Source organism: Diabrotica virgifera, chromosome 7 (assembly GCF_917563875.1).
Source record: "Diabrotica virgifera virgifera chromosome 7, PGI_DIABVI_V3a".
NCBI lineage: Eukaryota > Metazoa > Arthropoda > Insecta > Coleoptera > Chrysomelidae > Diabrotica > Diabrotica virgifera.
The window spans coordinates 110,778,089-110,803,454 of record NC_065449.1 but is presented as its reverse complement, the minus strand read 5'-3'; the positions used below and the strand labels follow the sequence as shown (position 1 = coordinate 110,803,454).

The 25,366-nt window shown below is 34.0% G+C and overlaps 1 protein-coding gene across 8 annotated transcripts in view; it reads left to right on the top strand.

Annotated features, from left to right (window-relative positions):
• The window catches only part of LOC126888329 (collagen alpha-1(III) chain-like), a 68,234-nt gene that overhangs the window by 28,243 nt on the left and 14,625 nt on the right, over window positions 1-25,366 (top strand). For all 8 annotated transcript variants that reach the window (XM_050656480.1, XM_050656478.1, XM_050656481.1 and 5 more), the window contains exons 2-3: window positions 9,936-10,013; window positions 15,133-15,285. In XM_050656480.1, the coding sequence (XP_050512437.1) occupies window positions 9,936-10,013; window positions 15,133-15,285 (231 nt within the window). The remainder of the gene's footprint in view (window positions 1-9,935; window positions 10,014-15,132; window positions 15,286-25,366) is intronic.

Sequence of the window (25,366 nt, the reverse complement as noted above, 5' to 3'; positions counted from 1 at the left end):
TAACTTTAAGTACTTTAATTTCTGTTAACAGACCATTTACTAAAAGTTAACAGTTTTCGAGATTTCAGCAAAAAACGGAAAAAAGCTGAAATTTTTCGCTTTTTTCGCGATTTTTTCAATGTTCCGGTAAGAAATTTTGTCCGCAAACCTCAATAATTCGGATTCAGCAGCCCAAAATCCATATATAATGAAAAAATCAGAACTACCCCAAAACTTTCCTAGTCAAAACACAATATTATTGAATCGCCAACCAAATAGAAAAGATTGTGATGACGAGTATTATGATGACTATGAAAATGAAACTGAAAAACCAAAAATCAGAATCACAATCTGATCACAATCAAAGACAATACATTATTTTAGATCCATTGGAAGATCTATATGTAATTGTGCATCAAAATAAAGGTGAGCTGCTTGGTGACGGTACCGTTATTCAACCAGTTGAAACTGTTCCGGGTATTCCAGGTTATGAAATAACCCTTAGATTTAGGAAATAGTAAAATCTATAGCAATGGCCCAATGGCAAATATTTTAGTTGTTTGGATGCTGTAGAATTCGTTGTCAAATCAGTTCTTCTTTTCAGTCTTCTTTCCGTATCTTACGTTGGTTTGGATACTGTAAGTAATTGAATTTTTATTTATTTTTTGCATTACGTCAGTTTTGTTTTGATTTGCTGTAGATTTCAAAGTAGTCTGCGCTGTTGTTCAGTTGATTTTTGTATCTCTTTGAAAGCCTCAGTGTTCCATATCGGAATTAGAGATTCCAATTGCTAGATCGAGCATCCAGCAATCCAGCTGGATCCAGCGCTTTTTTTACATGCTGGATCCACCAAACCATGCTGGATCCAGCAAAGCGGATCCGCAAACGTTTTAAAATCGAAATAAGTGACTTTTAGTGTCTTCATTAGACTCTTTATTCTAAGCCGTGACTCGGCAGCTCGCCATTCTATCACTCTAGCAGTAGCCCAGTATACTGTAAAGTTTCTATAGCCTAAAAGTTTCAATCGATAAAGCGTTGATATACATTGATTCTGCGAATAAAAATCTCTGCTGACGAGTGGTCAATAATAATCAATGAGTTGATCGCCACTCTTTAACCGGTGAAGCTTACTGTAGAAGCTCTTTGCATAAGAGAGTCACTTTGATAACGGCCGATACAACCATGAAATTTGTCTTAGACAAACTAAATAGCCAGGACTCTAGCCTTAGTGCCGATATATTGGAAGCACTATACAACAGAATCGCGGAACGGCGTCTCTCTGAAATTACAGGTATATTAGTGTACTTAAAAACACCAAAAAAGTATGACGAAGAACTAAACAATTCTGGTTATTTCCTCATGCCGAATAAGAATGCAATGCGATAAGAGATGGAAAATTTGTCGTATAAATAAACAAGCGATTGTGGAACCAGTGCAAGAGGACATAATGGAAGAAGAAGCCCGTGAATTTTGCTTTATAACAAGAACTTGAGATTGAATTGAAACGAGAACGAAAAAACTTTTATAACAAAAAAAAACTGGTTTTCAAAAAGATTATGAAAAGATTTTGGGAAAGGAAATGGCCGTTTATGAGACCGAAGAAGTAAAAGGCGATCATTTGTCCATGGTCTATGACTATTTAATGACCTTAAAACCGACCAGCATAGAGGCTGAAACGGCTTTCTCCGCAACCGGCTATATGCGCAATGCTGTGCGAAGTAGGTTAGTCCTATGTTTTTTAAGGTCTCACTTCCAAAAAATTAAATAATTCAGGTTTCTGTTGTTTAGAAATTTACAATTATAGACAAAAAAAACATTACAATCGTGTTTTTATTTTGATTCCACATTTTGCTGGATTAGCGCTGTATCCAGCTGGATTCAGGCCAATCTTGCAAAAATCCAGCTGGATTGAAAATGCTGTTTGCAAATCGAAATCTATTTTGATTTACAGTCTTTTTGTGCAGAAAGTGTTTGTCTGCAGTTAGCTTCAATTAAAAAATGGCCACAATTTGCGTCCAGACCCGAGCATCTAAACATTCCGTATATGTATTTGGAACCTAGGAGTTTTCTATTGGTTCGTTGCAGCACGCGGTCATATTTTAACCAATAGGCGGCGAGGTTCCAAACGCATATACGGAATGTTATTCGGTGCCAAATTCATATAAGGAATGTAAAATATTCGTACACCGAAAAAGATAAGTTTTTATTAGAGTCTCTTAAAAGGAGATTGATTTTAAAATACTTGTTACTGTTGAATGAAACAAAAATAAAACAATTATAGTATTTGGAATGTTATTTGGTGGGAAATTCATATACGGTATGTTAAATATTCGTAGAACAAAAAGACGATTTTTATTAAAGCCAGTTGAAATGAGACTGGTTTTTAATAGTATATTATGCAACGAGCACTTAATTATGGTCATTATGAAGCGAGTGTAAGGGATACGAAACGAGCCACCTAGCGGCGAGTTTCGTATAGAGTACGAGCTTCATAATGATAATTAAATACAAGTTGTATACACGATTTTTTCTATGATCGTTCACAAAAAAAATATATTCAAATTTATTAATTTTGTAACGCAAACAAATTAAGTAGTTTGTGAGTCTGACAGTTTGTTTACATATTGAGAACTGTCAAAGCGTATATATTTGACTCGCCATTGGTTACTGCGCGTGTGCCACCTTTATCGCGAATGTCATATCGCGATTCTATTGGTTAAAAATCTGTATCTTATTGAAAATCTGTATCATAATGAAGTTCATTATGATGCAGGTAGTGACATCATAATTGATATATTATAGTATGAGAATAGAAAAATTATTGTTAATGTATTATTAAAGATCAATAAGGAAAAAGGTTTTCCTGTAGTTTGCTGTGTACCATATAATACAATAAAAACGAATAAAGTTCTTTATAAAAGGTCTATATTTAAAATCCCTAAAAAGGGCTACACCACAGAACTAGTTTTCGATTGGTTGACCAATCATCATCAGTGCTTTTTTAAAATGAATATAACCTTATAAAATGGTGCAAAGGTTTTAAAATTTTGACTACGGTTAAAAAAAGGTGTACGTTATACTCACGTGATCTTACATGCTAACCACCAAAGTATTTGTAATTATGTAATATATGTAAATAAAATTTGTAATATTATATTTTGGTGGTTAGCATGATAAGGTCACGTGAGTATAACCTACAACTTTTTTTAAACGTAGTCAAAATTTTAAAACCTTTGCATCATTTTATCAGGTTATATTCATTTTAGGAAAGCACTGATGATGATTGGTCAACCAATCGAAAACTAGTTCTGTGATGTAGCCCTTTTTAGGGATTTTAAATACAGACTTTTTATAAAGGACTTTATTCGTTTTTTTGTATAATATGATATACAGCCAACTACAGGAAAACCTTTTTCCTTGTGGATCTTTACATTAACAATAATTTTTCTATTCTCATACTATAATATATCAATTATGATGTCACTACCTGTATCATAATGAACTTCATTATGATACAGATTTTCATTAGGATACAGATTTTTAACCAATAGATTCGCGATATGACATTCGCGATAAAGGTGGCACACGCGCAGTAACCAATGGCGAATCAAATATTAAACAAAACATGTCTTTGACAGTTCTCAATATGTAAACAAACTGTCAGACTGACAAACTACTTAATTTGTTTGCGTTACAAAATTAATAAATTTGAATATATTTTTTTGTGAATGATCATAGAAAAAATCGTGTATATAACTTGCATTTAATTATCATTATGAAGCTCGTACTCTACTCGCCGCTAGGCGGCTCGTTTCGTATCCCTTATACTCGCTTCATAACGATCATCATTAAATGTTCGTTGCAAAATATACTATTAAAAACCAGTCTCATTTTAATTAGCTTTAATAAAAATCGTATTTTTGTTCTACGAATATTTAACATACCGTATATGAATTTCGCACAAAATAACATTCCAAATACTATAATTGTTTTATTTTTATTTAATAATACAGTAACAAGTATTTTAAAATTAATCTCCTTTTAACAGACTCTAATAAAAACTTATCTTTTTCGGTGTACGAATATTTAACATTCCGTATATGAATTTGGCACCCAATAACATTCCGTATATGCGTTTGGAACCTCGCCGCCTATTGGTTAAAATATGACCGCGTGCTGCAAAGAACCAATAGAAAACTCCTAGGTTCCAAATACATATACGGAATGTTTAGATGCACCCGGGGATGGCTCGCATTAGTAATACTACCTACTACAAGTATTCTTATGGATATTTTTATGATCGAACATCATTGGCCCAATAAAAATATTCTTTAATTTTGCAAAATACACTAAGAACTAAAACCATTGAAGCATTCGTATAGGCCATATTTACCGATATTGGATCTAAATAGTTGTCTTTCTAAGCTTTAAAATCTCCTATTAAAATGGTCACATTTTGTCTAGGCAATACTACAATAAACGTCTTTAATAGGCGAAGCAACGAAGCACTAAAAAGCCCAAAACCTAGGAATTTTGTTGCAGTAAGATGAACCGTCATGCAACTTTGTGCATTCGATTCAAGAGAGTGTTAGGCAATTTTGTGAACTAAATTATCCTCCGGCAAAAATGTTTGTGCATAAGAAAATGCATTTTCAAAGTGCATCTGGAAGAGATGGAAAATGAAAAATTTAGAACTCAGGAAATATAGACGAAAATGAGTTCAATTTTTATACTAGGGGGTTTTGGTGGTCCCTGAACACGAATTTCATGACAGCGATGGTCTCCGAGGCACCAGGTGGCCAGGTGCTTAAATAGGCTTAGGTGGCTTAAATAGGAACCCCCATTTTTATTGCAGATTTGGATTCCGTACGTAAATAAGTAACTTTTATTGGAGACATTTTTTCGAATTATGGATAGATGGCGCTATAATCAGAAAAACACTATTTATTAACACACTATTAATTTATTTACTATTAACAATTCTAAACAATGTTTCGAATGTTGTTCTGAAGCTATTTCCTTGTGGTATTTTTATAATCAACTATTTTCAATGGGAAATAAGCCACAATTTTACCAAAAAAATGATTTTATTAATCTCGTGATTTACTGTGGAATCTCTAACGCGAGAATTTTACTGTCATCGTTGCATTTGGTTGTCTTTTTAAAGACAGATCACATGCTATGATTTTTTTGTGACGGATATTCTTGAGTTGGGATTGATTTCCAGGGGCGGCCCGTCGGGTAGGCAAGGTAGGCGCCGCCTACCCTCTTCAAATGTAGTACAATAATATAAATTATTAATATAAATTACTTATTTCAAAATTGTAATTTATAAATTTTGACACAATACCTACAATAAAATAGCAAAAATTATCCAAATTATTTTTAAAAATATCCATAAAATTTTCTCCGTAGTTATAATTATTGTACGCTCCTTGTAGTATCAGTAGTACTGCATAAGATTCTATATTCTTCCTTGGTCAGGCACTTGAAAACGTAGCCTGAAATAGAACGACGCCAACACTGAATTGACGTGCGATCTCTCTCTGTTTACGCGAGCAGGCCTGCTGCAGGTCTGCTGGTAGCGACCGTATTCTACGATTTTGAAAGGGCGGATAGGCACAGAGTCTTATAGCCGGACCTACAAAATTTTATCAGTTGCTTCTCTTGTGTCTTGTGAAACTGTTTTAAATAATTGTTTTTTGATTTTGGCTGTTATTAGTAGGTTAAGTATTGAATAAAACTAGGTAGGACAATTTAAATTTGTTTATGAAAACTGAATAATAAACAGGTAAATTTGAGATCGGTCTATTGAAGGGAATTTTAATTTTATATTAATTTAGTAATAATTCACTAACGACAAATAAATCTGTGAATAGTTATTTGTCAGTCGTCCATTATATTTTTATTGTGTTTCAATACAATTTGGATAATTTAAAGTTAAACTGACGAATTGTGTTATTAGATTATATAGATAATTAAAAATTTAAAGCGAGGTTCATTGTTAACTTATCAATTTATTCGAAGAGTAAATTATTATTTGATACATAAATAAAATAAGTAATATTTGACGTTGTTGAAACGTAGGTGTGTTAGTTTTATTGGTGGAAAAACTTTAGTCATCGAATATAAATATTTTAAACGATGTAATATGCAGTTTGATCGAGACGCCTTTTTCAAGGCGCCAAAATCAAGAAAGATCAGAAATTATTTCAATGGGCCGGCCTTTACCAAATTTAACAATTTTATCCACAGATAAGGCAAAAGACAATCGACCATTTTCGAGATCGTTTAAAACAATATGGTATGAAAATCATAAATGGCTAAGCGGAAGTTATTTTAAAAATTCACTTTTCTGTTGGCCTTATCTGTTGCTCTCAAATTTGAAGTAAAATGTTTGGATGAGTCAGGGATATTCAGATTTGAAAAATTTATCAGCTAGTGTAAAAAAACATGAATCTTCGAAAGAACATTTAAACAATTGCTTAGGTTTAAAACGGTTAGAAAAAAATAAACAAACTATTGACAGTGCTTTAGCTGGACAAATTTCTCTATCTAATAAGATATATTATAATGAAGAAGTTGAAAAAGATTGAAGAAGTTGAAGAAATTGATGTTTCAATTCTGTTAGTAAAACAAGAACTTGCATTTCGCGGTCGTGATGAGAGCCATAATTCTTCAAACATGGGTAATATTTTAAAGAAATTTTTAATTTAGTAGTTAAACGCGATCAGGAAATCCAGGATCATGTTAAAAAATAGAAGGGGTGTTCACGGGTTTGTCAAAAACAATACAAAATGATTATCAGATTGCCTTGCCGATTACGTAAAAAATGAAATTTCAACAGAAATTAATGAAAGTCAATGTTTTTCTATACTAGCGGACGATACTACTGATATAACCGAAAAATCACAGTGTACTTTAACAATCCGTTTTGTTAACAAAGTTGGTCAGGTAACAGAAAGATTTTTAGGGTTTTTTGATGTTAGCGAGAATAGATCTGCAGACGCTCTAAATAGTTTAATTTCAAACGTGCTTGAGCCATATGATTACAAAAATAAATTAATTGCTCAATTTTACGATGGTGAAAGTTCACGGTTCTTTAAACGGATTACAATCAAAAATTAAAGTAGATGCTCCAAAAGCAATTTTTACACATTGTTGCGCTCATAGATTACATTTAGTATTGCAAGACGGCTCAAAATGTATTACAAATTGTAGGATATTTTTTGTCGCCTACCCGAAGTATATGTGTAGCCTACCCGCATACTGAGGTTACGAGCCGCCACTGTTGATTTCATGTAATCGAATGAACTATCTTTTAGTAAAGTCATCCCAGGAACGCAACTCATAAATATTGGCGATATCATTTTAAAGTCTTCTACTTTACGTCAGTACGTCTGAATTGCCAATATAAATGAGTCAGATTAAATAAATTATTAGAAGAATTTTTCTACTTAGCAACCACATTTTTGTTTATTTTAGTAGTATTTTGTATTTTGACAACGAAACCCAATTTGGGCTTCGAAACGTTAATAAAATCATTTTTTTGGTAAAATTTTGGTTTATTACCCAACCCATTGAAAATAGTTGATTATAATGTTTCGAATATATGTTAGGTACTTATTTTTTCATGAGGAATCCATATCTGCAACAAAACATGGGGATTCTTATTTGATTTTAAAGCTTCCATCTATCTCGAAAAATACTATCTTGAAAACATTTAAAATTAAACACGTATTTTTTGGTTTGTTATTTGGAAGTTTATTTCTCAAGATATTAGACCGTTTCTAAAATTTACCTATGGTATCCCGATAAATCGTTTTTTTTTTTCGCTTTTAGCGCCATCTATACACAATTCGAAAAAATGTCTCGAATAAAATTTGCTTATGTTTACGTAAGCAATCCAAATCTGCAATATCAAATGGGGGTTTCTATTTAAGATTTTAAAGCAACCCCCATATTACCTCCAGGGAGTAGAGCGGGGGTGTCGTGTTTAGTGTCATTCGATAGATTTTTTAAAAATATTGAAAACGTATTTTTCAGCTTTTCGATCCAATTTTCATTTCGCGAATTATTCGATAGTACCGCGAATTATTTGATGGTCCCAGGCGACGAGTTCCACCCTGGGCAACAGGTACCTCGGAGACCATCGCCGCCATGAAATTCGTGTTCAGTGACCTCCAAAACCTTTAAGTATAAAAATTAAACTCATTTCCGTCAATATTTCCAGAGGTCTCCATTTTTCATTTTCCATTTCTTCGAGTGCACTTATTGAGAAAATGCATTTTCTCATGCACAAGAATTTTTGCTGGAGATCAATGTAGTTCACAAAATTGCCTGACACTCTCTCGAATCGAATTCAAAAAGTCGCATGACGATAGATCTTACAAAATTCCTAGGTTTAATGTTTAGTTGCCTCGCCTATAACTCGTGATGAAAGACATATTAAAATTTAATTAAGCCGTCCTATCTTTCGGTTGGTGCATGAACTTAGATAAAATTGAGATGTATAAGGACAGGAATTTAAAAGTAGAGGCTAGAGGTAAAAAACTTTCAGCATGCCCAAAGTGCTCTTAATGTTTTATTGGTGATATAAGCGAGGTGTGTAATCCATGTCTCAATTCCATCAAATGAAAAGTATTCTAGACACGAATCCTATAATACAGGCTAAAATTGAGATGGTATGATATTATGATATATACGAGGCAGTCAAGAAGACAAGTGCGGCAATTTGACAATGGTTGGCAATAGAGAGGAAGACTGAGTTATTTATTTTTATTAAAAATACTAATATACTATATTCTTCTTAAAGTGCTCTCTCATCAATGGAGGTTGGCTACTATAAGTGCAAACTCTTGTCTGTCTTCAGCTGTTCTTATTAGCTGTTCAAAATTTAGCCCTGTCCATTGTCGGATGTTTCTTAGCCACGATAGTCTTTTCCTTCCTCTCGTTCCCTCGATGTTTCCTTTCACTCTTAGTTGAGTATATTGGTATTTACTTATTATTTCTCAGTATGTGGCCTAGGTATGCTTTTCTAAATTTGACTGCGTTGAAATATTTTTGTTTTTTGTATACTCTATACAGCATTTTTTCCTTTGAGTTATGCGACATCCATGAAATTTTGGGGTTTCTCCGGTACATCCACAGGCCTCCAATTTATTTACGGTTAATGTTTTAAGGGTCCACGTTTCAACTGCATAGAGAAAAGTCGACTAGATATAGCATTTCGATAAAAGTATTCGAATTTCGAGTTTTATTCGAGAATCACATAAGTCTTTTCATCTTTTTGGGCAGATGTTCTGGCCTGTTTAGATTTCTATCGATCCAACACCAAAGGTACCTAAATTTATTGACCTGTTTTTAAATGTGCCCGTATATTGTGCAAGGTTGATGTACTTGATGTTTTTTTCGGATTGACATCACTTTTGTTTGTATTTTCATATCGAATTGCTCACAGACTGAGTTGGTACTGTATATGAGTCAAGTTGATCCACAATCAACCGTATCATCGGCGTAGTTGATGCTGTTGATGGTTACGGTATTTACCTTGACTCCATCTTTGAAATCCTCCAGTGTCTCTTAAAATAGAAACTCGTAAAAAAGGTTAAACAGCAGGGTTGACAAAACGCATCCTTGTCTAACTCCCTTCATAATTATTATTACTACTGTGGACGTGGAACGTTCGATCCTAATTCTGGCGTTTTGGTTCCAGTATACGTTTTTAGTAGTTTGATGTCTTTGAAATCTAAACTGACCTTTTGAAATCGTTCTAGTGGTAAATCGTGTCTTATTCCGTCACACGCTTTTTCAAAGTCTATGAAGCATAAAAATATATCTTTCTGATGATCGTAGCATATATAGCATAATGTTCTATTCTATATTACCCTGAAATAATTCAACTATTATGTATCTTTGAATAGTTCTAAAATTTTTGTAATTATTTTTCATTCTAGAATAACACCATTCTTAAACAGAATGTTTCCACGACGGAGACACCCATCAAATCAAGACTTTTGTATGATTACCAAACAGTAAGTTAATTTGATTAAATAAAGTAGGTATATAAAATAAATAACGCAAGTAAATCATATAGCAAGATATTTAGGATATATAAAGACGTTAAATAGGGGAGTGCATATAGATTTTCACTTCGGAAAAAATCAAACAAGATAGAACTTTTTGTAATTTTATTAATAAATGTTTAGTAAACAACATATCAAAAAGTTCTACTCGAAAAATGGGTGCTTCATTTTTTATTAAAGAAATGAACTGCGAAATTAGATGTCTTTTAAATAACTCGGAAAATATAACTTTTAGAAAAAAACTGACTTGATCATTGCAAAATTCAGAAAATTTTACAAAATAAACCTTACATAAAGATTTTTCTAAAATTAAATCTGTAGCTTCTATAATTTTTTATTTTTAACGCTAAAGTCACCCTTCTCACAAACATTGGCGCACTGTAAACTAGCGTACGGCGAAGTGCACGGTTGAGTTATTTTAATGTAATTCTTTATCTAATCGATCAAATGAAATTTTAAAAATTGGACATGAAAGAAGAATAACTAAACTATCTTATGGTTATAATAAAAAGAAATAAAATGTATGGGCATAAGTAAGGTGTGGGCTGAAAGTGAGACTTACATGAATTTTGTTTAAAAATGATTTAAAAATGTGTAACTAATACAATTTTTCTTATAAAACTCTAAATTTTGCACAACTTACCTTTCAAACATCCTACTAAACGATGTTTTATTCAAAAAAAATCTCAAAAATTTAATTCAAATGATGCGACGTCACAAATATGTAATTTTTGAAAATGTTATAGATTTACAGAAATAACACCACTTTAAGACGGTATTACTCAAGTTTGAACATATCTATTACAGTTGTGTAGGTGATTTTTTAAGACTAGGATGTAGTCTTTAAAATGCACTAAATTATTTTACTTTAGAAATGAAATAAACTATTTCTTTTTAAGAAAATTAAGAAAGATAACAAAAATGTAATACAAAAACCTAAAATTACCAGCCAAAAAAATGTTTATACAAAGTGATCAAAACTGTTTTCTGTAAAACTTACCTAAAATACATTTAATAATTAAGCTTCAACAATAATAAATGTTCAACAAAAAAAAATGTTTTTTAGTTCTTATACAGTATGTCTGCGTAACTTCGAACCTATTGATATCTTTTTTATTATCAGTCTTTATTCTTTATAAAATACTTAAAAGAATAACTTTTTTTACGAAAAAAAGTTATTCTTTATAAAATACTCTGCAATAATAATTGTATACGAGCTATGTCAAAAAATATGAATTTCACTCAAGAGTAAAGTACCTTTATAATTCACAATATCGAAAATTGTTATTAAAAAAAGTTGTTTGGAATTAAAACATATGTTTTTAGTGTTCAATTACATCCTTCTAATTAAAATATTGTGAATAATAAAGGCACTTAACTCTTAAGAAAAATTCATATTATTTACATACCTCGTATAAAACTAACAAAGTTTGATATTTGATGGTTGTATCTTAAGGCGGAGATACATATGCGCTCTGCTCGGTGTGCGAGCCGCTCGCGCGCAGCGTATTCGTCAGATTAGTACGTGTTTTCAAGTGACGCACAAACGGCACGCACACGGCGCACCACTATCTAAATTCTGTCGGTTTTTCAACAAACGCTTTGATGGTTCGCAATACGTATTTGGACGGGTTTGCGAGTGGTTTGTTGGTTTTGGCACGCATGAGTTGAATATTTGTTAGTAATGGAATGGTCGGAACTGTCGGAAGGAAATTGATGTTTACCGTGGAAAATCATTATTGTGGGATCCTCAATAAAGAACCATTTAATTTAAAGAAACAACTTAAATCCGATTTGAACGGAAATAGAAGCTGAAATAAAAAAATGTACACGCGGACCTTTTTAAAAAATGTTAGTTCATTGTTGTACTAAAAATAACATGTATTAAAAATAAGATTTATTATTTTATTTGGGCATAAGCCACAATTCGAGTTTGAAATCAAGTTTACTTGACCTTTCGACTTTCACTTCGGAAATAGTTATCAATATCAAAAAAACATTCATAAGCAGATATATATTATGTGTCACCGGAAAGCGAAATAGGTAACGCACGACTTGGAGAACCTATAGTTTTCTAACTTCGTGTCTGGTGAAGCAACGCAGTTGAAACAAGCGGATATATTATAATTGTGTCACCGGAAAGCGAAAAAGGTAAGGCACAACTTGGAAGACCCAATAGTTTTCTAACTTCGCTTCTGGTGAAGCAACAGAGTTGGAACAAGCAGATATATTATAATTGGGTCACCGGAAAGCCAAAAAGGTAACGCACAACTTGGAAGACCCAATAGTTTTCTAACTTCGCTTCTGGTGAAGCAAAGGAGTTGGAACAAGCAGATATATTATAATTGGGTCACCAGAAAACGAAAGAGGTAACGCACAACTTGAAAGACCCAATAGTTTTCTAACTTCGCTTCTATTGAAGCAACGGAGTTGGAACAAGCAGATATATTATAATTGGGTCACCAGAAAGCCAAAACGGTAACGCACAACTTGGAAGACCCAGTAGTTTTCTAACTTCGTTTCTGGTGAAGCAACGGAGTTGGAACAAGCAGATATATTATAATTGGGTCACCGGAAAGCCAAAAAGGTAACGCACAACTTGGAAGACCCAATAGTTTTCTAACTTCCCTTCTGGTGAAGCAAAGGAGTTGGAACAAGCAGATATATTATAATTATGTCACCGGAAAACGAAAAAGGTAACGCACAACTTGGAAGAGCCTATAGTTTCCTAACTTCGCTTCTGGTGAAGCAACGGAGTTGGAACAAGTAGATATGTTATAATTGTGTCGTCGGAAAGCGAAAAAGCTAACGCACAACTTGGAAGACCCAATAGTTTTCTAACTTCGCTTCTGGTGAAGCAACGTAGTTGGAACAAGCATATATATTATAATTGGGTCACCGGAAAACGAAAAAGGTAACGCACAACATGGAAGAGCCTATAGTTTCCTAACTTCGCTTCTGGTGAAGCAACGGAGTTGGAACAAGTAAATATGTTATAATTGTGTCGTGGGAAAGCGAAAAAGGTAACGCACATCTTGGAAGAGCCTATAGTTTCCTAACTTCGCTTCTGGTGAAGCAACGGAGTTGGAACAAGCAGATATATTATAATTGGGTCACCGGAAAGCGAAAAAGTTAACACAGGGCTTGGAAGAACCTATAGTTCCCTAATTTCGTTTCTAGTGAAGCTACGCAGTTGAAACAAGCAGATACATTACAATTGCGTCACCGGAAAACGAAAAAGGTATCGCATGACTTGGAAGTACCTATAGTTCTCTAATTTTGTTTCTGGTTGTAGGAACAAGCAGATATATTATGGTAGGGGAGCAAAGTATGCTAAATGTGCAGTCACTCGAGCGCTTTGGGGACCTATTGGGTTGTGATTATTAGGTCCTAAAACCAAAAAAGTTAAGTAAAATTTTCCATTTTAGTGGGGACTTCCCATTTTTTAATTTAATTTTACATTTCCAACAATCTTTTTTCCGATTATAGCGCCATCTATCCATAATTCAAAAAAATGTTTCGAATAAAAGTTGTTTATTTTTATACAAACAATCCAAATCTGCAATAAGAAACGGGGTCTACCATTTAAGATTTTAAAGTAACCCCCCACCTCACCTCCGTGGGGGGTCGTGCTTGGAACCATTCGATAGATTTTTCAAAAACATTGATAAAGTGTATTTTGCAGTTTTTCGATATGATGTTTATTTTGCGAAAGATCGCGGGATTTGTATTTAAAATTTTAAATTTACCCCCCACCCCTCTCCGTGGGGGTCAAGTTTGGTATTTTTCGATAGATTTTTGAAAAATATTGAACACGTAGTTTTTAGTTTTTCAATCTGACGTTCATTTCGCGAAATATTCGCTTTTTTTTGTGAAACTTTTTGACTCACCCATTTCCGTACGCCCCGCTCAAATCGTCATATTTTTGAAATATAGACTCTTTTGCATGTACTTAACTTACCTTATCTTAATCTGACAATTTCGAATATTTTAAGGATAGATTTTTTTTCGGGCCCCCCTGAACGAACTCCCCTGTGTTAAGAGCCAATATATGGTGGAGGTACATCTGCAGGGTACCACGTTTCTCCCCATATGATAATCTGACGCGCTCGAGTAACTGCAAAAATCCCCGCTTGGGCTCCCCTACCATTATATTTGTGTTGCCAGGAAGCGAAAAAGGTAGTTCCCGAAATGTTCCCAAACTGTGGCTTATTCCACATAAAATAGTAAATTGCATAAGATGACACAAGAAAATAGTTTCAGAACAATACCAAAATAAGATGTAGTAGAAGTACAGGACAGAGACATGATTATCTACAATTACTAAACGTTCGTAAGTTTCCTCTGGATCGTCAAAATGAAAAATTTTAACGAACAATAACCGCGCCACGAACGCGCGGCGCACACACGGCGCGGAGTTCGCGGCGCGGATATGTATTTCCGCCTTTAGATTTTAGACCAGGTAGAGCATTTTATGAAGAAAAGGCATTTCGTAAAATTGATAATAAAAAAGTTTTCCATGTAGTACCTAGCTAGCAAACATACTGTATAAGAGCTTCTGTATAAGAATTTTCAAATTGTAATGCCATATTCTGATTCAGCATAACCAAAATTGAAATATATTTGATCAAAGAAAAATGATGAACTCAACGATATTTTTAAAATTATTTATACAAAAAACAATTGTTATTGTTTAAACAATTAATAAACAATTAGCGGCCAAATCTGCGAGTAGAACTTTTTACTTTAACTTGTATATAAACTAACAAAAAAGGTTTTAGAAAAATATAAGCTTGTTTGAATTTTTCCAAAACAATGCATGTTTTCGTTATAATTGCACTCCCCTAAAAAATTAAAAGCATGATTAAAATGATGCTCGGATGAAAAAAGATGTATTCAACTCGACAAGACATTTCCTATGCCAACGCCATTTTTATATATTATCTTATCTAATAGCTGTAGTTAAAATTAAATAAATAAACAAGTCATGAATTTTATTGAATAGATCGTAGATCATCCTAGAACTTTATCGAACAACTTTAAATTATTGTTTTTTTTTTCTTTTCAGCATGCAGTCGCCTTTAAGGATCTCATAGAATCAAAATGTATTTTGGAAATTCTTAGTGGAAACGACAGCGTCATTACCAAGTGGAATTTAAATGGAAGAAGAGGTAGCATATCAAAAGATTTCCTCCACAACGAATTATTGTCAAAACGTCAGGTGAAATCATAGGATTTAAAAATAGTGTGAGAATGTAGGGTTGCTAAGGAATGTATGATGATAAAATTGTGTAACTTTTTTGTGTAAGAATATTACTTCGGTGTTTTCCCACAGGTCTGGTATTCGTTTTTCTGTTAGGTTCTCTTGCCTTGGTCGGCACGATTTCCAGCGCATTTACAACAAAGAATACTATAGACATGAATATGTCTGTTTTTTTGAATGAGCCTCCAGTAAGTTGTTGTTTCATCGTTTTCGTGGTCTTCCCACTGATCGTCTTCTTATTGGGGAACCGTCTCTTGCTGCCCTTACTTTACTACTATTATCACTTGTTCTATTATCTGACCCTCCAGCTCCAATTTACATCTGATTGGATTTGATGTTATAGCTCAGCTTCACTTTGAGAGATTAGTATTGCATCGTCTGCATAACAGATTATTTATTATAACCCTTTCATCATTAGATTATTTTAAGTTGGTTTTCTTCCATTTGGTATGCTTTTTTTCGTTCTTACTTTTTTTATTATTCCATTCATGATCAGGTTGAACAAAAAAGAATTCAATGAATCCTCCTGTTTTATCCCATCGCCAGCTTCAATTGGATATAAGTTAGTTTATCTTCTATTTACACTTTTATTGTGTTGTTCTGGTAGATGTTTTCAATCGTTTTAATTATTCCTAGAGGAACCTCTGTCTTGAGTACAATAAATGCATAACGTCCTTTAATTTGACCTTGTCAAATGCTTTCTTAAGGTCCACTAAACATAATTATACCGGTTTGTTATATTCTAACAATTTCTTTTGAGCTTGCCTCATTATACTATTATGTAGCGTCGGTGCATGATCTTCTCGACCTAAAACCTTGTTGTTCTTCTGCTGATGTTATAATTTCGTTTAGTTTGTTTGTTATCACTTTGGTTGTTAATTTTGTTGTGTTTAATAAGTTAAGTTCTCTGCAATTATCCGAGCTCGATTTGTCACCTTTTTTTGAAAAGAGGCATTAGGATGCTTGATCTCCATTCTTGTGGTATTCTGTTTTGTTATATTATTTTTTGGTATTAGTTTTAATAGTTGTTTAGTCAGATTTGGTCCTCCATACTTTAAAAGTTCGTTCGATATTCTGTTATCTTCTGGAGATTCTCTATTTTTAATTTCCTAATGCTTCCTTTACCTCTCCCTCCTCGATGTTTATTTCTTCGTTTGTCGTAACTTCAGGTGTTGGTGGTTCATTACTGTTGCCTTTAACAAATAGAGATCGGAAGTAGTCTGCCCACGTTTCTGAATATGTTTCGTTTTTATTAATTCGTTCATATCTTTTCTTTGTCTTCCGATCATTCTCCATACTTCTTTTTGTGTTCTGTAGAAGTCGTGTTCCATCTCTTTTCAGAAACTCTGCCAATGTTCCATTTTTATTTGTCTGACTAAAGTATTCGTTTATTTTTTGCTTTAAAGTATTCGTTTAAGTAGTTATATGCTTGTTGTGTTTGTTTTGTTCTGTATTGTAAAAATACTTGCTTCTTTTCTTCACATTTTATCTTCACTTCCTTTCTAAAGCATGGGGTTTTCTTTTTTGATATTTTAGTATTCGTTACTTTCCTCTCTCCAAGTAATTCTGTTGCAGCGTTGATTATGCTATCTTTGAGTTTTTGGCAGCTTTCCTCGATGTTATCGTTTTCTAATATTTAATTCTCAGCAATTTCCGCTGATGTCCAAATTAGATATTTTTGGGAGACTTTGCGAGCCGAAGTTTCGAAAAGTTCTGTGATCTGTTAGCGGGATTCGTTTGGTAGATGTGTAAAGGATGTATTTCATTAATGATTTGTTTTTTTTTTGGTCACTGTATTCCCTTATTGCCGAAGGGATGAGTTGGTTCTATGAGAACGCTACATCAAGTATATGCGCGTCTGCTGCCACTTCATCCTCCCATCTCTTCCGTGGCCTTCCTTTTGCTCTTGTTCCCTGCATTTTACTATCAATTAAGGGCTCTTTTCGGCAATCCTTCTGTCTCCAATGTAGACTCTCCATTCTCAGTACATGACTAGCCCATCGAAGTAGGTATTCCAAGTTTCTTCTTCTTCTTGTGCCACTCCAATCGGAGATTGGAAATCATTAAGGCTACCCTGACCTTGTTTACAGCTGACCTAAAAAGTTCATTAGTGGTGCAGCCCAACCACTCTCTCAAATCTCGCAACCATGATATTCTTCTACGGCCTGGATTCCGTTTTCGTTCTATTTTTATATAAGTAATGCGTATTTATGACCTCTCATCAGGTGACCCAAATACTCGAGTCTTCTTCGTTTTATCGTTAACAAAATTTCTGGGTCTCTTCCTATCCTTCGTATTACTTCAAGATTTGTGATTCTTTCAACGCAACTTATCTTCAGAATTCGACGGTAGCACCACATCTCGAAACTTTCAATATTTTTTATGTTGTTCTGTTTGAGAGTCCAGGCTTCTACACCGTATAATAGCGTATTAAATACGTATCCTCTTAGCATTCTTAATCGTAGATGGATGCTTATATCTCTGTTGCAGAAGAATTTTCTCATCCTTATGAAGGTGTCCCTGGCAATTTCGATACGTCTTTTTATTTCATTGTTTTGGTCTCCAGTTTCGTTTATTAAAGTTCCCAAGTATTTTTAACTTGATACTTTTTCAATTTAAATGCCGTTTATACTAATATGTGCTGGTTGTGTCATGATTTTACTGAAGACCATATACTTGGTTTTTTTTGCTATTAATGTTTATGCCATAATTGTTGCAAGCAATATTTATGTTTGTAAGTAATCGTTGTAATTCTTCTACTGTTCTTGCAACTAGTACAGTGTCGTCCGCGTATCGAATATTATTTACAACCTCTCCATTGATTACGATTCCTTCATTTGCTTGCAAAAGGGCTTCCTGACAGATGCTTTCACTATATACATTAAATAGCAGTGGTGACAAAATGCATTCTTTGACACTACGTATTTCTATTGCTTTTGATATCTCATTTTCTATTTTGATGTTAGCATTCTGATTCCAATATAAGTTGAAAATTATTCGCAGATCTTTATTATCTACGTCTTTCACTTCAAAAATGTCTCTTCGCCTATCGTGGTGTACTCTGTCATACGCTTTTTCAAAATCGATAAAACATGCATCTACTTCTTGATTAACGTCTAGGTATCTTTTTGTAAGAACATTCAAACCGAAGAGAGCTTCTCGACTACCTAGTCCTTTTCTGAACCCCATCTGTGTATTACTAATATCTGACTCCAACTTTTGATAAACTCGGTTGTGGATGATATTTTAGAAATATCTTTAGTAGATGGCTCATTAAAGATATTGTTCGATGTTCTGAACATTATTTTGCATTGGATTTCTATGGCAGTGTAACGAATGTAGATAGCTGCCACTCTTGAGGTATAATACCAGTATTGTATACTGTGTTAAATAAGTGCAATATTATACCTATTGATCCATCATTCAAGAGCTGTAGTAATTCAGTAGGAACTTCATCGGGTCCATTTGCCTTTCCAGTTTTGGAATTTCTAAGTGCCATTTCTACTTCACATTTTATGATTTTAGGTCACGTTTCACCATTTACCTGGACAATGTTATTTCTGTTGTCCTCAAACAATTCTCTTATGTATTCACTCCATCTATTAATTTTTTCTGTTAAGTCTATAATAATATTTCTGTCTTTGTCCTTAAGCAAACTTATTTTGATGTCTTCTTTGGGTCCCTGTAAGTTCTTTTACTTTTTTATGTATATTGAATGTGTCATACTTTCTTTCATAGTCTTCCATTTCTACACATTCTTCTTTAATCCATGATATTTTGGCCTTCTTTATTATTTGCTTTATGTTCTTATTAACCTCTCTGTATTTTTCTGAATTATTCTTCAATTTGCGTCTTTCATCCATTAGTTCTAGTATGTCTGGTGTCATCCACACCTTATGTTTCTTTGTAGATTTGGTTAGGTTCTTTCCCGTAGTTCTCATTATAGTGTTTATATACTTCAGTTTTTCATCTATGTTATCTGTTATCTGTTCTGCGGATTTGGTTTTCTGCTACACTGAGGCTGGTGTTGATTTCTTCTCGCACTGTTTGTCGTCGGTGTTCACTTTTAAGCTGGCCTAAGTCTAACGCTGGGATGGGGGTTTTTTTCATTTTCTTCTAACACAGATACTATTGGATTATGATCCGAACTGATGTCAGTTCCAGGGTAAGTTTTAGTAAGATTTAACGGCATTACGGTATCTTTTTGTCACCATTATGTAATCTATTTGGTTTCTGATTACTTTTTCTTGTGTGTGTTGAGGTGACGTCCACGTATACAGTCGCCTTGGGGGTAATTCCAAGTTTAACACATTCTAAAATGGGTGTGTCCTTGAACAGTTTGTAGAGTTCATGGTCTTACCTAGATCCCCATACTCCATTTTCGTTAATACATCCAAATATCTCTTTTAGGACTTTTCTTTCAAAGACTTTCAGCTTTATTTTTGTATCTCTGTCATCACCTATGTCTCGGATCCATATCATACTATTGGTCTGTTAATGTTTATCTTTACGTTCCATCTCCGCGACGAAGACTGGCAATCATCATTTCTATTCTAACTTTTGACCCTACAGACCGAAAGATTTCAGTTGAGCTGCATCCAAACCATCCTCTGAGATTTCTGAGTCTGATAATAGCAAACCCTAATTTTCGATCTTAAGTGTATTTTTGTAGAGCGGAACAAGAAAAATAAGCTTTATTTTCCTTTACTATTCTCTTTTTAATTCCGATTGCTCTGTTCCAGCCGTGTTTAATGCAACTCCCAAATATCTGAAACTTTCTCCAGTTTCAATATCGTCTTCTAATTCAACTGTGCGTATTACTCCTAGCTTTTGCCAGTGTTAACTTTTTATTTTTTGAATATTTATTTCTCTCCTGGTCTTTTTTGCAACTGTTTTTAGTTGCAAATATATTTCTTCCATCCCCTCTGCTGCGAGACATAATGCTGATGTCGTTGGCAGAGACGGCAATCTGTATTGATTTATTTGTTAGGAGATTAGTTCCTCCTATATTAAGCTGTTTTTTCACACATTCGAGAGTCAAAGTGAATAGCGTCGGTGCCAGCCCGTCTCCTTGGTTTAATCCTTTGATTATTGAGAAGATCTCAGTGAACTTATTTTGTACATAACATTTGCTGTTAACGAATCCATTGTTGCTTTTACTAGTTGGATGTATACGTTTGTTCAATTGAAACGAATCTTTGATCAGTTTAGCCCTAGAAGCAACAGTAATCACTCAACTGACGTTCTGCAATGTTCTTGACGTTCTTATGTTTGTAAACGTCATACTGATCCATTCCTATCATATGTATTTGACTGTGATTTTAAGTAATGTAACTTAAAAATGGCGTTTGTTGTTAACAATCCGTCCTAATATAATCAGCGTGTGGTCATTCGATTTTAGTATGCTGAAGGTTTGCAATCACTGCAAATTCATACACGAATGTAAGTAGTGTGCGGAAACGTATGTTTTGTCTTTGCGTATCCAACTAAAGGAATGGTTCGAAATTTTAAGATTCGGAAGACAGAAGATGTGCGTAATGCATCAACAGGCAGGAATGTGGTATGTGTGGAAGACTTGATTAGAAAAAATCGTATAATTTTAATCAGAGCAATTTCAGAAAATATTGGAGTGAGTGTAGGATCTCTCCATAGTATTGTACACAAACCGAGTTACACACAAACTGGGTTACACACAAACTGGGTTACAGCAAAGTTTCCGAAATGGGTTCCTCGCCTTTTGTCAAAGCACCAAAAAAGCTTGCGAATGGATTTATCTTTGCAACGTCTCACGGAATACAGGCAAAACGGTAATGACGTTCTGTCGTCAAGCTCTTGCATGGTATCATTCGTCTGCACGACAACGCTCGGTCTCATGTTGACAAAGTAGTGAAAGATCTACAACAAAAGAGATATAAAGGGTATTAGAACATCCACCTTATATACCACAATTATCGCCTTGTCATTGTCACATCTTTGGGCTACTGAATTCTTAGAGCAAGACCCATAAAAATTCTTTTTACAGGAAATACATGAGTTAGTGAAACAATTGTATACGTGCTTTCATTGTAGTAGTAACAATTTATTGATATATTTAAAAATTTATCAATTTTTCTAGACCAAAAATGAATTTGGACCTGCCTCGTATATTTAGGAGATGTTAAATCTATGCAATATTTGATATAACTTCTGTCCAATACTTGAGTCGTAGGCCTATTTGAAATCTATGAATATGTCGTGGACGTCAATATCATATTTCCACGATTTGTTTAAAATTTGTATCACTGTGAATAGCTGGCCAGTTGTAGATCTTCCTTATGGGAAACCTGTTTGATATTCAAAATCCACAAGGAAGAATTTCCTGTAGTTGTTCGTCCGCTATAACTTTTCCCATGCGCCACGATTCATTTTCAAACAAATTAAGTCAAAACATAAAGTGAAACGAACGTCGATGTGTATATACATTTTGTATACTGTATACTATATACTACACACATCGGCGTACGTTTCACTTTATGTTTTGACTTAATTTGTTTGAAAATGAATCGTGACACATGGGAAAAGTTATATCGGAAGAACAGTACCATCAATTACAAGTAAATTTATCGAAAAAAAATTTCTTAGTAAAAGGTATATTTATTTAAAAACCTTACCTAAAATGAGTATAACCGTATTGAAGACAAAAGTTAAAGTTAAAATGTTGATCAAGGTAAAAAACAAAGTTTGGTTATACTTACAGGCTTGACATGCTGATCCACCCAAAAATAAAGAGGTTAAACCTTTTTATGTTGACTAAATGTCTTTCATTGTTAAATTAGTGATTAAATGCAAAGAATGGAAATAATCCCTAAGGATAAGGCCCTGGGGCACTATATGACTCTCAAGAGGCAAGTGCTAGGTGAAAATTAAGTCTTCACGTTGTGAGCGGTGAATGGCAACTAAAGTAAAAGTTTAAGAGCATTTCCGTCTGATTTCAGGACGAAACTGTCAATGGAAGGTGAAGTTTTGTGAAATGATTTAAGGTTGCACTAGCCACTACATTTAAAAGTTGTTTGTGGTAAAAAACAATAATAACAACAAACATCGATGTGTGGGGATTATAAAAATTCAAGAATTAGTAACCATAAATTATGTAAGATGTAAAATTAGCGAAGTTGAAAAATTTATTAATTATTAATAACCTACACATGAATGGATATAATATGGTTTACTGTAAAGAGACCGAAATCATTAGACCGAAAGCAGTAGACCGAACTCATTAGACCGAAAAGCACTTTACCGAAACCTCACTAGACCGAATAGCAGAAGACCGAAAAGCAGTTCTTTTTACTAGTCGCAGTAAAAGAGAGAAGACTAATGTAATTACAACTAACTGTTATTTGTATGGTTATTATAAACAGTTAAAATGGTGTTAACGTCACTCTACCCTTAATTTATTTTTACTTTCACTAATTTGTGTAACGGATGAAAATTATTTCATATCAGACTGTACAGAGTAACAATTTACACAGTCTATATATAAAATAATACAAAAAAATACAATAAACAAAAAGGCAGATATACAAAATCTTAGCATAATTTACTGCAAACTTTTTAAATTTCTTTACCATTTCGGTCTAATGCTGTTCGGTCTAGTGAGGTTTCGGTAAGGTGCTTTTCGGTCTAATGAGTTCGGTCTACTGCTTTCGGTCTAATGATTTCGGTCTAATTGTCGTGTACCAATATGGATAGGCGAACAACAATACATGCTTTGAAATTTAGTGAAATATATTTCATTGTTATAGTTATTAAAAAATAATAATAAACTTAAAGATAAAACCCATAACTAAATTAAAATTCATGGTGACGTTTCAATTATTACTTTAATCATCGTCAGAATAATAAGTTTCTTGAGCGGATGCTTTAAAATAATTTCAAAGGAACAAAGAATAATTAATGAAAACGTAAAAATGACATTGACAATCATTGGGTTAATGAGTCAATAATTTCAAACACGCCATGTCTTGTTGCGTATTTAAGGGTGGCTTCAAAAGAAATATGGATAATGCCTCCTTGATGCTGAGTTCCGTTGGAGAACTTGCATGACCAATTATTGAGAAGTCCTTACGACTAATAGGGTGGTCAGAATCAGTCATATGTTGGAATACCGCTGAATTTGGAATTGTTCTTGATCGTCTTCCTAAGTGAGGAGTGACACCTAAGTGTTCGCAACATCTGACATTAAAGTGACGTCGAGTCTTCCCGACGTACGTAGCTGCACAGCTACTACATTTGAATTGGTATATAATGTTAGATGCGAGATCACTAGGAATCATGTCTTTCACATGGAAAAGAGATCCTATTCTTTCCAAAGTCGTGAAAGCAAATCTTAATTCTATAGAGGGAAATGCTTTTTTAATTGTTCTACGGATGTTGCGTCGGATTTGTAAGCTGTGGTAACCAGTATATGGAAGTTTGATATAGATCTTTTCTTTGATTTCTTCTACTTTGCTGTTTGGTTGGAATTTGTTATTGAAAAAACGTCTGATGTATCTTTCTAAGAAGTTCAACGAAAAACCATTTTTACTTAAGATCACCTTTATGTTTTCTAACTCTTCATGTAGGAATTGCCAGGTTGAACAGATAGTGAAAGCGCGGTAAACAAGTATATTGATTAAACTTGTTTTGTATTTGTTGGGAATGAAGCTATCTGCGTTTATATACAGGCCGGTGAAGGTTGGTTTTCTATATATTGAAGTGGAAAAACCTGAAGGTGATCTGAAGATGTTAATTCCTAAGAAGGGCAGATTTCCATTGACTTCAATTTCACTAGTAAATTTCATATTGTGGTGTTTCTGGTTGAGATAATCTAAAAAATGTTGAATGTGATCGGTATGTTTGAAGATGAGAAAAATATCATCCATGTATCGTCTATAAAGAAGTGGCTTAAAATCAATTGGACAGTCAGCTAACCATGTTTTCTCATGGTGACATAGAGAAGTATTCGCGAAAACTGGTCCTAAAGGAGAGCCCATTGCAACGCCATCTATTTGTCTATACACTTTTCCGTCAAAACTGAATAGACATTCTTTGGCAGCTAATGTCAGTAGGTCTTTAAATTTTGACTGCTTCATTCCTAAAAAGTTTGAATTGGAACTTGGAAAAAGTGGTTTCATCTAAGGGAACGTTTGTAAACAGACTTTCAACGTCGAAACTGACCATAATTCCATCTTTGTGTCTGTCTTGGTTGGTAATTTCCTTCGCAAATGAAAATGTATCTTTTACTGTGAATTCGTTTTCAGTCAGTATTTGAAGGTGTGGGACAAGATATTTAGCTAACAGGTAGTTTGGAGTATTGATGGAGCTGAGAATCGCGAGAATTGATGGAGCACTTTTAGACCGAAATATATAGGAGAGGGCAAAATAAGCTCTGTTTGCCTGCGTTATTCTCTTCCGTATTTCTCCATCTTCTGATCCGTCGGCATATATTTCTACTCCTAGGTATGTAAACTTTCCAACCGTTTCAATGTCATCTTAATGTATAATGTTTTGTGGGACTATATTTCTTCTCGTCTGAGTCATTATGTTTGTTTTTTTCTGTGTTAATTTCCAGAAGTGTAACCAGGATGATCCTAAGGGGGGGGGGTTACATCTACTTGAAGGTCTCTGGGGGTATGGAATAATAATTGTGTTGTAAATCCAAAAGGGGGGGGTTATAACCCCCAAAACCACTACTGGTTACGCCTATGTTAATTTACAGACCTAGGATTTTTGTTTGTGTTTTTAAATCTGCGTATGTTTCCTGTGCTCCTGTTGATGTTCTACTCATAGTATTAATAGCATCGGCATAAGCGGCCAGTTGAACATGTTCGGTTGGTCAGTAGGTTTTCTCGTCCAGTTTGCATTTGCCTAACCGCATACTCCAGTGCCAGGTTAAACAATGTTGGGGCCAGCCCATCTCCCTGTTTTAGTCCCTGTGAAATTTTAAAAAAGTCTGTCCGGTGGTTTTGTATTCGTACACATGCCTGAGTTTTATCCATTGTGGCTTTAATGAGTCTTATTA